General features: G+C 39.5%; 1 protein-coding gene across 1 annotated transcript in view; it reads left to right on the top strand.

The window, feature by feature from the left end:
• The window catches only part of rab5b (RAB5B, member RAS oncogene family), a 63255-nt gene that overhangs the window by 41932 nt on the left and 7733 nt on the right, over positions 1 to 13590 (top strand). Inside the window, exons 4-5 of the mRNA XM_059967005.1 lie at positions 8100 to 8222; positions 11100 to 11193. Of these exons, the coding sequence (XP_059822988.1) occupies positions 8100 to 8222; positions 11100 to 11193 (217 nt within the window). The remainder of the gene's footprint in view (positions 1 to 8099; positions 8223 to 11099; positions 11194 to 13590) is intronic.

The raw sequence follows: 13590 nt of genomic DNA, 5'->3' as shown, positions 1-13590 counted from the left end.
TGCAAAGGAAAATGAGCAAAAGAAAAGCAGTAACTGATAGTAAGCGTGAATTCAATGAACAGTGGGAAAATTAGTATTTCTTTATAGCAGGTCTGTTAGGAAAACCGTTGTGCATTGTTTGTGAAAACACTTTCTCACATAATAGAAGACATGAGCTTAATAGACACTATAAAACACAACATCAGACTGAAGTAGAAGGAAAACTGAAGCTAGTGCTTGGGTCTGAGTTATGGAAAGAGTATGTGATTAAGAAAAAGGAAGAAATCAAAAGAAAAAATATATTTGTTAAAAGTTTCATTAAGGTAAGTCTCATTATGTTTATCTTGTTTTTATATTAAATCAATATATCATGTAAAAATGCTAAATATGTCTTATATTAACATTTTTACAAGAACTGATTGGAGTTCAACAACAAGTGTTGAATGGCGCATCTGAACTCGTGTGTGAAAAAGTTGATGCATGGAATGTAAAATGTTGGCCATCCCTGGTCTAAAGCGTCGTATGAAAGCAATCCATTGTCCGCAGTAGGTGACTGCATTCATTTACAGTCCATCAAAAGAACACAGCAGATGAATTCCTCTGTTGATAGCTATTAGGAAATAGTACAGTTTTATAGTACTGATCTAATCTGTTCTGTCTTTCATTTAAATACATAAATTGTTACTCAGTTAATGGTAGTTTGCCTTTTTTGTACCTTTTTAAATGCTTCCATGAAATTTTGGCTAATTTGGGCAGCTGCTTAATTGGATCAAAATGTATTGGTCCAATGTGTGTGTTCTAATTAACTGGAATCCACCACATTCCCAAACTCTGCTATGGACAGTCCCAAGTCCAACTGCGAAAGGAGGAGGGTTGGACATAGGGCTAGAAACCTCACCTCATGAACCCAGAGCTACAGAAACACCAACAGAAGTTTTAAAGATCTCATCCTTGGGAAACAAAGGATCTTTGCCGAAGCCACAGGGGTGATCAACCTTTGGTCCAGGACTGAAGACTTTGGTGCGCTGCTTTTGGCGGCCAACACCCAGTAGGGGTGATGGGCTGAAGAAGAACTTATATTTCAAAGTCAGTTTGAAATGAGATAGAATATATCCTGCAGGAGTTCCTGTGTATTTAATGGCTTCATTTTTCTTAATACTAATAGTAGAGATTATGGGCTTGTGAAATGCTATTTGGTCAGAAGCAACAGTAGTTCATTTTGTACATTGTATATGCAGTAGTGTGGTGCACTGCTGGCGGAGGGAAAGAACATTAGGGACAGTGCAGGATGCTTTGTTTTGGATTATAATGAGTTCATAAATATTGATGGTGCAGCATTCATCCAGGGACGTATAGAGGATTCCATCATGTTCCATCTTGTGCCTTGAAGATGATGTGTCAGAAGCTGAGTCAATTACTACAGGACACTTAGCTTCTGACTTGCCTTGTAATGACAGTACTTTTGCAGACAGTCTGGTTGGATTTCTAGTCTTTGTTGACTCCTTAGGATATTGATACTAGAGGATTTGCTGATGGCAATGAAATTAGATATGAAGGATAGATAATTGAATGGATTTTTGTTGGAAATGGTCATTTCCTGACACTTCCTTTGCTCAAACTCTGAGCAGTACTTCATTTTCAAGTTTATGAGTGGAACTGAATGCATTATAGCTATTACTGAATATCTCTTTCCCTACCCACCCACCCACCACCATCCAACATTTGAGTCTGCAACACTACCACAAGGAACTCCTGCAGTGATATTCTCGAGTTCGGATGATTGACTTTCAGCCTGCCTTCTTTATGCAAATTATAACTCTAATCATTGGAGTGCTTTAAACCATAAGAAGTTGGAGCAAAATTAGCCATTCAGTTCATTGAGTCTGCTCTGCCATTCCTTCATGGCTGATCCCAGATCCCACTCAACCCCATACATCTGCCCTCTTGCCATAACCTTTGATGCCCTATCAATTTTTACTTTAAATATACGCATGGACTTGGCCTCCACAGCTGTCTGAAGCAGAGCATTCCACACATTCACAATTCTCTGGCTAAAAATATTCCTCCTTACTTCTGTTCTAAAAGGTTGACCCTCAATTTTGAGACAGTGCCCTCTAGTTCTGGACACCTCCACCATAGGAAACATGCTCTCCATATCAACCTTAACTCATCCTTCCAATGTGCGGTAGGTTTCAATGAGATCTCCATGCATTCTTCTAAATTCCAGTAAGTACAGGCCCAAAGCTGTCAAATGCTCCTCACATGTTAACCCCTTCATTCCCAAAATCACTCTTGTGAACCTCCTCTGGGCTCCTTCAATGACAACACATCCTTTCTGAGATATGGGGCCCAAAACTGTTGACAGTATTCCAAATGCAACCTGACCAGTGGCTTATAAAGCCTGAATGTTATCTCCTTGTTTTTATGTTCTATTCCCTTGAAATAAATGCCAACATTGCATTTGCCTTCTTCACCACAGACTCAATGTGTAAATTAATCTCCTGGGAGTCTTGCACAAGGACTCCTTAGCCCTTTTTCATCTTTGATGTTTAAATTTTCTTCCCATTTAGAAAATAGTCTACACTTTTGTTCCTTTTACCAAAATGCATTATCATACATTTTTAAGCACTGTATTCCATCTGCCACTTTTTTGTGAATTTTTTCAATTTGTCTTCGTCCTGCTGCAATCGCTTTGCTTCCTCAGCACTATATACCCGTCCACCTATCATCATATCATCTGTAATCTTTGCCACACAGAAAGCCATCACCGTGAAAAGTAGCCGAACCAGTACTGACCCTGAGGAACACCACTAGTCACTGGCAGCCAACCAGAAAAGGCCCCCTTTATTCCACGCACTGCCTCCTGCCTGTCAGCTATTTCCCTATCCATGCCAGAGTCTTTCCTGTAATGCCATGGGATTTTAACTTGTTAAGCAGCCTCAGGTGTGGCACATTATCAAATGCCTTCTGAAAATCCAAGTAGATGACATCCACTATTTCTCCTTTGTCCACCTTGCTTGTTACTTCCTCAAAGAATACTTAACAGATTTGTCAGATAAGATTTCCAGAAACCATGCTGACTATGACTTATTTTATCATTAGTCTCCAGGTACCCTGAAACCATACCTGTAACAATCGACTCTTAACATCTTCCCAAACACTGAGGTTAGACTATAATTTTCTTTCTTTTTCCTTCCTCCCTTCTTAAAGAGTGGAGTGACATTTGCAATTTCCAGTCCTCCAGAACCATGCCAGAATTAAGTGATTCTTGAAAGATCATAACCAATGCATCTGCTATCTCTTCACCTTGTTGCCTATTGCCACACGTGGTCAGTTGTAGCCCCGAGGGCAGTGACTTATCCTTAGCAATCGCTCTATATCCACTTCATCTGAAGTTGGGATGGAGTTTGGAACAGTTCTTGCAAAATACAAAATGCAAACGAATACAAGTGAGCAAATTATTGGTGATTAAGTTTTTCTCAATAGCTTTGTTGATGTCACTTTCTGTCATGTTCTGAATTTTGTTACAAGCAGATTGGATTTCTCCTGCTTCTGCGAATGTGACTTACCGGAGCAACTTGCTATGTTGATGGATGTATGCCAGTGTTTTAATTATATTGGACGTCTGAAGACTTGTTCCAGTGATGGAGATGTTGGCAAGATGAGATAGAACATTTATGTAATAATGCTTATTTGAAAGTACTTCCAAGTACTTCAACCAAGGCTTCAACTCTCACTTGTCTTGGCTGCCTTTGTTGAGGATTGGTTAATTCTGGAGGCCCACTTCCTCCTCCAGTTGGATGTTCAATTATGTACAACCACTCACATCTAGACATGGCAGTACTGTTGTGTGATCACTTTGATCCTGTCTATCGTTTTCCCTGTTTAGTATGGAAATTATTTTGTATAGCTTCATTCATTTGCCACCTCATTTATAGGTATTCTTAAGGTGTTTCTTGGCATGCCCTTAAAAGCATTCCCCATTGAACTGGGATTAATCCTCTTACTTTATAATGATGACAGCGTGAGGAATATGCAGGCCCATGAGGTTACAGATTATGGTGTCATACATTGTTGCTGCTGCTGATGGTTCACAGTGCCTCATTAGTGTCCAGATTTCTGTAAATTCTGTCCCATTTTAGCACATTTGAAAGATCCTTAGTGTGAACAATGGATTCCCTTGAACATTGTTTGCTCCAGCTGATCCTGTAATAGATAGGTACATCTACAGATAGATTGGAGAGCCTGAAGCCAAGTAGGTTCATCTCACATGTTAGCTCTTGGTCATCTGCTGCACATCTTTTCTGGTAACTATATTTTTCATTGGTCTATCATCTTGGTCAGTGGTAGTACTACCAGGTTCCTCATGGTACTGAGCATTGAACTCTCCACCCCGACCGAGTACATCCTGCACCCTTGCTCTTTTCAGAGCTTCTTCCATTTGTTGCTCACATGGAAGGGCACCCTTTGATTGGCTAAGTGGGTATGGTCAATGATAATTGCGCAGAAATTTTGTTGTCCATATTTGGCCAGCTACCAGGAGACTCCTTTCCCTGTTTTTCATTGTACTGTTATGACTGGTGAGTCTGTCCTGCTGATGAGTGAGATAGGGTTGTGATAGGGGAGTCTGAGTCACTTCGATTCTGCATGCTCCCAGTTTAGACACAGGATCCCTGGATGTTATTGAGGAACACTAGACTGATCTAAAGGACAAGCAACAGTATTTTGAGACACCTGCCTCAAAAGCTGAAGAAGCTGCAAAAAATATGGATATGAGAACATTATACAAAATATCCAAATGCATGAAGGGGAACTATAGAAACAAGCATGATATTGCTATAAAAGCAAAGGATGGCAATATTATCAAAAACGAGAAAGGAATAACCACCAGATGGAAAGAACATTTTGAAACTGTTTTGAATAGACCAACACCTTAAGTAACCCCTGAGATTTGTGAGAGTAATGAAGACCTTGATATCTCCACAGAACCACCCACAGCTGAAGAAGTCCAGCAAGCCACTAAGAAAATGAAATCAGGAAAGGCACTCGGAGAAGATGAGATAAGTGCAGAAATGCTTAAGGGAAGTGGCAGAGAAATGTGCTGTGTGCTGTGTCAAGTCTTTAACACCATCTGGAAAAGTGAAGAAATACCCGAGGAGTGGAAAACTGGACTTACTGTAAAACTGCCAAAGATAGGAGGTTTAGGTATATGCGACAGCTGGAGAGGTGTTACAGTCCTCTCAATTACAAGCAAAGTTTTCAGTGGCATCTTGTTAAATCGGTTCTCAGAGTTTGTGGAAGATATCATCCGGAAAGAACAAGCTGGCTTTAGAAAAGATCGATCTTGCATAGACCATATATTCATACTAAGACAAATTCTCGAACAATCTGCAGAGTGGAACAGCAATCTTTATGTACTATTTGTGGACTTCGAAAAAACATTTGACAGTATCCACCGAGAAACACTCTAGAATATTCTAAGAAGATACGGATTTCCCAAAAAAATTGTAAACGTTATCCAAATGATGTATAGCGACTTTCAGTGCAAGGTGATTTGTGGAAAGCAACTGACAGAAAGCTTCAGGGTATGCACAGGAGTTAAAGAGGGATGTATCCTATCACCTTTTCTCTTCATTTTAGCAATGGATTGGCTTATGAGGGAAACTATCACAGAAAACAAACAGGGTATTCAATGGACATTTACCTCAACACTTGAAGACCTAGTTTTTGTGGATGATATCAGTCTGCTAGGGAATCGTCATTGTGACATCCAGGAGAAATCAGACAGACTTGCATCATATGCATTGCAACTTGGGATGAACATTCAAGTGAGAAAAACAAAGATCATGAAGATGAACGCTTCCAACATCCAACCAGTAATCATCAATAATCAGGAAGTGGAAGAGGTAGATGAGTTCACGTACCTTGGGAGTAAAGTCAGCACTGATGGAGATAGTGGTAAGGATGTGTTAGCAAGACTATCTAAAGCAAATCAAGCTTTTGGCAGCCTCAATGCAGTTTGGAAATCCACACAACTCAAACTTAACACCAAAATCAGAATTTTTAAAAGCAACGTCCTAAGCGTGCTACTTTATGGAAGTGAATGTTGGAAGATGACGAAAGACATCGGCAAGAAACTTGACACGTTCCAGACAAAATGTCTACGATGTATCAAGAAGATCTGCTGGCCTGAGAAAATCAGAAACCAAGACTTGCTTACATCTTGCAATATGGAATCAATCTTAGTTTGTGTGGAATCAATCTCAGTTTGTGTGAAAAGAAGACGATGGAGGTGGCTGGGCCATGTTATGAGAATACCAAATGATCAACTAGCAAAAGTAGCACTAAGGTAGACCCCACAGGGAAAGTGAAGTAGGGGCAGGGACAAAAATGACGTGGCGAAGCTCTGTGGAAGCAGAACTGAAAGAAGTAGGCATGAACTGGCAATGGCGAGGAGCTGAGCAAAAGACCGGCAGAAATGGAAGACACTTGTGGAGGCCCCATGTGCCACCTTGGCACTAAGGGTTGATAGAGAGAAAGGGAGAGGCCAGGAAAAAAAAAGAGAATTCATCATGGAGGTATGAGACAAATGAGTAATGTCAGAGCACAATTAAGAGTTAATCAGATTGCTGTGGGCCTGAGCTAGCATTTGGGTGACCTTCCCACAGAATATTAAAGTTCAAAGTAAACTTATTATCAATGTACATGAATGTCATCTCAAATAACCATGAGATTCATTTTCTGATGTGCATACTCAATGATTCTATAGAATAATAACCATAACAGAACCAATGAAAAACTGCCCAACTTGGGCATTCAAATGAAGTGCAGAAGACAACAAACTGTGCAAATACAAAAATAAATAAATACATAAATAAAGTTAAATAAATAAGCAATAAATAATCAAGAGCATGAGATGAGGAGACCTTGAAAATCAGTCCATTGGTTGTGGGAACATTTTAATGATGGGCCAAGTGATGTTGAGTGAAGTTATCCGCTTTGGATGAGGGTTAGTAATGGTTCCTGAACCTGGAGGTGTGAGTCCTGAAGCTCCTATACCTTCTTCCTGATGGCAGCAACGAGAAGAGAGCATGAGAAGTGGGGGGGGGGGGGGGGGGGTGTTCCTCGATGATGAATGCTGCTTTCCTGCAGTGTTTCATGTAGATGTGTTCAGTGGTGGGGAGGGCTTTACCTGGGACAGACTGGGCTGTATCCACTATTCTTTGTAGGATTTTTCGTTCAAGGGGCATCGGTGCTTCCATACCAGGCAGCCAGTCAATATACTCAGCACTAGTGAACCAAATCAATTTCTACAACAATTCAATAGTTTTAAAATTATCATGACTAAGACTTTTAGTTTAGTACCAAATAAATAATAAAATGTAAGTTGCTGTTGATCTCGTGTCTGAATTATTGACCAGGCCTATTTCTAGTCTGGTAACTTGCTACATCATCATTGTGCCTGTAACTGCAGACACTTGCCTGCACTTTGCCCTTGTCAAATATTGTATGTGTGAAGCTTTTAGTGTGACTCATGGATCAAAGGAAAACTTTATTTTTGAGTTTTCTGGAGTTGAAAACTTAAGCTTTATTTTTTTCATGAATCTGGGAAGCCAGTTGCAAGAGTCCAGCTAATGCCATATATCTTAGGGCGAGCCACTAGGTGGTGTGTTTAGTTAAAAGTCATGAAATTTGAATGGAAATAACTTGTGACTGACTGACTGTACTGAATGTCTCATGCACTGGGACAAACAATAACTTCTTGTTAGAGGGGTTTTGTGCTTTCAGAGTGTACTCTTGCATTTCAGAACAAAATCTGGGGTTGCTGCCATAATTTCACTTATCTTCAAGAAGGAATAAGAAGATTAGGATTGAAGTAATTTTGTGATGAATCTGGGAATTCAAATTTTAGAGGAGACTGTGTTTAGGTGCTTATTAATATTGCGCAGTTGTATTTGTTGAGTGCAAATTGATTTGTAATGAACCAAGCTCCTTTTTCTATATTTTCCATATTGCTTTCAAAATAAGTTAAATTCCATAAGCAAATTCAGTGCAATTGTTACTGTACATGAATAATGAATTTTTAAAAAAATACAATAATTCTCTTTGGTTTTATTTAGGAAACGTTTGATAGAGCAAAAGCATGGGTAAAGGAGCTACAGAGACAAGCCAGCCCAAATATTGTGATAGCCTTGGCTGGCAATAAAGCTGATCTGGCAGATAAACGGATGGTGGAGTATGAGGTATGATCCATGGCAATTTGCTCTTGTGTAGTCTCTTTACACAGAATATTGTGGATTTTTCTTAAAAGAGCGAGTGGATAGAAGTTATGATAGTAAAGAATCCTAGAAAAAAACTAAGTGGTATGAACTGCAGAAAAGTAGTATCTGGAAGTATGGAAATGCAGTACCTGGAAGTTATGGCATCTGGTATAGTAGGAAAATATACATTGCTTGGGAATTGGAGTAATAAAGTATAGGTATGAGGTTTGTTGGCAAAAGTCTCTAAGGTGCATCAAGTTCTGAAATTATATGAAGATGAGATCTTTGAGATCCAGTACATTGGGAGTCAATAGATTTGTATTTTGTGTGGGTGACTTGAACTACACATACTTCAGTGGAATGTTGCTGGTATGGAAGGCATCAGAGATCAACTGTGCTTTTAGTAATCATTATGATTTTCATGTTTTAATTAAAGCTGGTGATTTTGCATGTTGTAGTTTTCTTTAAGTATGCATGTCTTTGGTTCAACGGCTATTGTTTTGTGAAGGTAGCACAACTGTTGCCTCATAACTACAGTGACCTCAGTTCCATCCAGATCTCTGGTGTTTTCTGTATTAGTATTTCTTTATTGCCATTCCATCTTTTATGAGGTTATGATTGTTCACTTGCATCAAACTATGTTTAAGAATAGGCTTGAATAAACAAAACAGATGCAGAAGTAGTAACGTGTTTCCTTGAGCTGAGTCCTTCAGTTAACTAATTAATTTTAACTTTATCTCATAATTAATTTTAACTAAGCCCACTGCTGTTCACACTGCTGACACGTCTTTACTGATAGATCCAGCTCTAACCACATCATTAAGTTCACTGATAACACAATGGTGGTTGGTCTCATTAGCAACAATGATGAGTCGGTATACAGAGAGGAGATGGAGCAGCTTGTGGATTGGTGTAACCACAACTTGAGTTTCAACATGAACAAGACTAAAGAGATGATTGTGGACTTCAGAAAGGTGCAGGCTGACCACTCCTCACTGCACATCAACAGCTCCTCTGTGAAGAGAGTTAAGAACACCAGTTTTCTTGGAGTGCATTTCACAGTTGTGGTCACCTGATCCCTCAACACCAACTCTTTAGTCAAGAAAGCACAGCGCTGCCTCCACTTCCTGAGGAAATAGAGGCTCCGCATTTCCATTCTAACCACATTCTAACAGAACATCATCGAGAGTGCCTTGACTAGCTGTATCACCATTTCATATGTGAGTTGCACAACATCTGACTGCAAAACCCTGCAACAGGTTGTGAGGACTGCTGTAAGAATCACTGGTGTCTCTCTTTCCACCCTGCCCCCATCTAGGACCTACACCAGAGGCACTCAGCTTTATCAAGGACCCTTCCCACCTGTCCCACAATCTCTGACCTGCTGCCATGCAGAAGGTACCACAATGTAAGGATTGTTAGGCTGCATAACAGCTTCTTCTCCAGGTTGTGAGATTTCTAAACATTCTGCTTCAACCAGTACACATTATTTATGCCAGTCCCAGTAGCAGTAATGCTGTTGTATATTTAACTATATGTTGTATGTGCACTTTATGTCAACTTGTACATCTACAGAATATTTATCTGTTAACGTTATTGTCAGTATTCTTTTATGTGCTGTATGTGTTATAGTGTACAGGTTTCCCCCGCTATCTGAAGGTAGAGTGTTCCTATGAAACTGTTTGTAAGCCGAAATGTTGTAAAGCGAAGAAGCAATTACCATTAATTTATATAGGAAAAATTTTTGAGCGTTCCCAGACCCAAAAAATAACCTACCAAATCAAACCAATTAGCGCATAAAACCTAAAATAATTCAAACATATAGTAAAAGTAGGAATGATATGATAAAGATACAGCTATATAAAGTAGAAATATTGTATGTACAGTGTAGTTTCACTTATCAAAATCAGGAAGACAGTGAGCCAAAATCGATTTGAAGGAAAAAAAATCGGCACGTACACGCCTACGCACGCACACACATGTGCACACAACTGCCTGCACAAGGTTTCACGGTCATGGTAGTCTTTCTCGGGTAAACACATATAAAGCCAGCGTCTTTTTTCGTAAAAACGAAAATCCTCTTTGGTTAGTGAAAACAGGTACTAATATAGGTCTTCTGTAACAGCAAGCTGTCGTAAAGCGAACGTTTGAAAAACGGGGGCCACCTGTACTGTGTTTTACTCCTCCGTCCCTGAGGAATGTTCTTTAGTTTAACTGTATACATATGTACAGTTGAATGGCAATACACTTGAACTTTAGAAGAATAAAGAATATTTTTTTGATGTAATTTTGTCCTATGAAATCATCATTGTAAATGGTTTTTTTAATGTTTGTACTAACCGAAATAAATTAATTTCATTCATTCATTGATCTTTTTCCACTCATTCTCTTGTACATTTATCTCAGCCTGATTTAACAGGTAGAATATAATAATAATACTCTTTATTTTGTGCTTTCCAGATGACAAATGTATATTCCAGCAGAATATAAATTAAATTTTCTTCATTGTGCTGATGGAAAATATTTGACAGTTCTCTTAAAACAAACCTGATTCAGTGGGAGCTGTTCACAGCACCAAACTATAACTGTCGATGCTGTGCAGCTTTGATGCTTTTATCATCATAGCATAGAGCCTCAGTTGTTACAAAATATGGTCTGAACTATAGAAATCTGATGTGTATATCCTCCAGCTAGGAAAGAAAGTTAATCACTCTTAGATTGCTAACTCCAATTTCTATGTGTACAAAATGTAAAAGACTTGGTAGGACAGATTTAACAAGGACACATGTTTGGTGTGGTTAGATACATAAACTTGTTTGGTGTGGTTAGATACATAAATTTTAATTTTCTTTCTCTCAGGAAGCACAGACATATGCAGAAGACTGTGGTTTGCTCTTCATGGAGACATCAGCAAAGACAGCCATGAATGTTAATGATATATTTCTAGCAATAGGTAAGATGTCGATTATTTGGTTCCAATTGATGAATAGATGTGGATTAAGAACATGTGAAATCTAAATATGGATAGACTTTAATTTGTTAGAATGATGCAACTGCTCAAATACAAGAGTAAAGATCTTCTCTGTAATCAGAATCAGGTTTATTATCACCCACATGTGACGTGAAATTTGTTAACTTAGCAGCAGCAGTTCAATGCAATACGTAATCTAGTGGAGAAAAAAATAATAAACAAGTAAATCAACTACAGTATGCGTATATTGAATAGATTAAAAGAAACATGCAAAAGCAGAAATACTGTATATTAAAAAAAAGTGAGTTAGTGTCCAAAGATTCAATGACCGTTTAGGAATTGCATGGCAGAGGGGAAGAAGCTGTTCCTGAATCACTGAGTGTGTCCCTTTAGGCTTCTGTACCTTCTTCCTGATGGTAACAGTGAGAAAAGTGTATGCCCTGGGTGCTGGAGGTCCTTAATATTGGACGCTGCCTTTCTGAGACACTGCTCCCTGAAGATGTCCTTGTTACTTTGTAGGCTAGTACCTAAGATGGAGCTGATTGGATTTACAACCTTCTGCAGCTTCTTTTGGTCCTGTGCAGTAGCCCCTCCATACCAGACAGTGATACAGCCTGTCAGAATGCTCTCCACGGGACAACTATAGAAGTTTTTGAGTGCATTTGTTAACATGCTAAATCACTTCAAACTCCTAATAAAGTATAGCCATTGTCTTGCCTTCTTTATAACTACATTGATATGTTGGGACCAGGTTAGATACTCAGATCTTAACACCCGGGAATCAGAATCAGAATCGGGATTATTATCACTGGCATGTGATGTGAAATTTGTTAACTTAGCAGCAGCAGTTCAATGCAGTACATAATCCAGCAGAGAGAGGAAAAAAAATAATAATACAGTGGACCTTCAGTAATCTGACTAGCTGTAATCCAGTTCCTTCGATAATCTGGCACTGATTTCAAATTTTCCACGCAACTGTAATTTCAAATTTCCTGGGCCACCGTACCAATCTGCTGTACATTGTTTTGGTTGCGCTAGATCTGTTCACATGTTGGCACGCTCTTGTAAGCACAGATAGGTGATTCCTGCTTGTTTTCTTGCATTTATTAATATCATTTGCGTGAGGCATGGCTGCCCAGCACCTGCCCGTCTCACCTGCCAGCAGGGGAGCTGGCATGCACTGGGTCGGTCCGCCTTCTTGCCCGCCTGCTGACAGTCGCACACTGCCCTCCGGCGTCGCCCCGTTCTCTTCTGCCTACGACCTCAGATCAGACGTGGCGACCCGCTGAATTTACATATTACTAAGCGGAGGAAAAGAAACTAATGAGGATTCCCTCAGTAACTGCGAGTGAAGAGGGAAAAACCCAGTGCCAAATCACCGGCTGCCTGGCGATCGCTTGAAATGTGGCGTATGGGAGACCTCCTTTCTCCGACTTCTGCGTCTGCTCACCCGGATGTGCTGCCACCAACATCAACGGTTTCTGAAGGAACTGTTGTGCCAATTTCAGCACCAGTTGCTGATGCTTCACTCATTTTTCAAGATGAAGATGTTGATGATCCTGACAACCCCACACTTGCAAACATGTAACTTTGCTTGAAGGTATATTAAACATCTCACTTTAGAAGTGGAAGTGCTCAACTGTTCTGTATAAGTTAATTCCTGTACCCTTTATTTTATCTGTGGCTGTACAGTATATTACTTTATTAAAATTTCACTTGCTACTCATTTTATATTTCTGTTTCATTATTATCTAACTTGTACTGATTTACATGTTATTTTAAAGGTATGATGAGGCGGTTAGCTATTGCTTAATGTGATCCTTCTGTAATTCAGCATTTTCACTAATCCGGCACTCCGCAGGTCCCAGTGGTGCCGGATTAGTGATGTTTGACCTGTAATAAATAAAATAAAACAATAATAAATAAACAAGTAAATCAATTATGTATATTTAATAGATTTTTTTTTAATGTGCAAAAAACAGAAATACTGTATACTAAAAAAAGTGAGGTAGTGTCCAAAGCTTCAATGTCCATTTAGGAATTGGATGGCAGAGGGGAAGAAACTGTTCCTGAATCACTGAGTGTGTGCCTTCAGGCTTCTGTACCTCCTACCTGATGGTAACAGTGAGAAAAGGGCATGCCCTGGGTGCTGGAGGACCTTAATAATGGACACTGCTGTTCTGAGACACCTCTCCCTAAAGATGTCCTGGGTGCTTAGTAGGCTAGTACCCAAGAAGGAGTTGATTAGATTTACAACCTTCTGCAGTTTCTTTCAGTCCTGTGCAGTAGCCCCTCCATACCTGAGAGTGATGCAGACTGTCAGAGTGCTCTCAATGGTACAACTATAGAAGTTTTTTGAGTCTATTTGTTGACATGCCA

This window comes from Hypanus sabinus, chromosome 4 (genome assembly GCF_030144855.1).
Source record: "Hypanus sabinus isolate sHypSab1 chromosome 4, sHypSab1.hap1, whole genome shotgun sequence".
NCBI classification, from domain to species: Eukaryota; Metazoa; Chordata; class Chondrichthyes; order Myliobatiformes; family Dasyatidae; genus Hypanus; species Hypanus sabinus.
The sequence above is the reverse complement of the archived record's forward strand: the minus strand, read 5'-3'. Positions and strand labels throughout refer to the sequence as shown.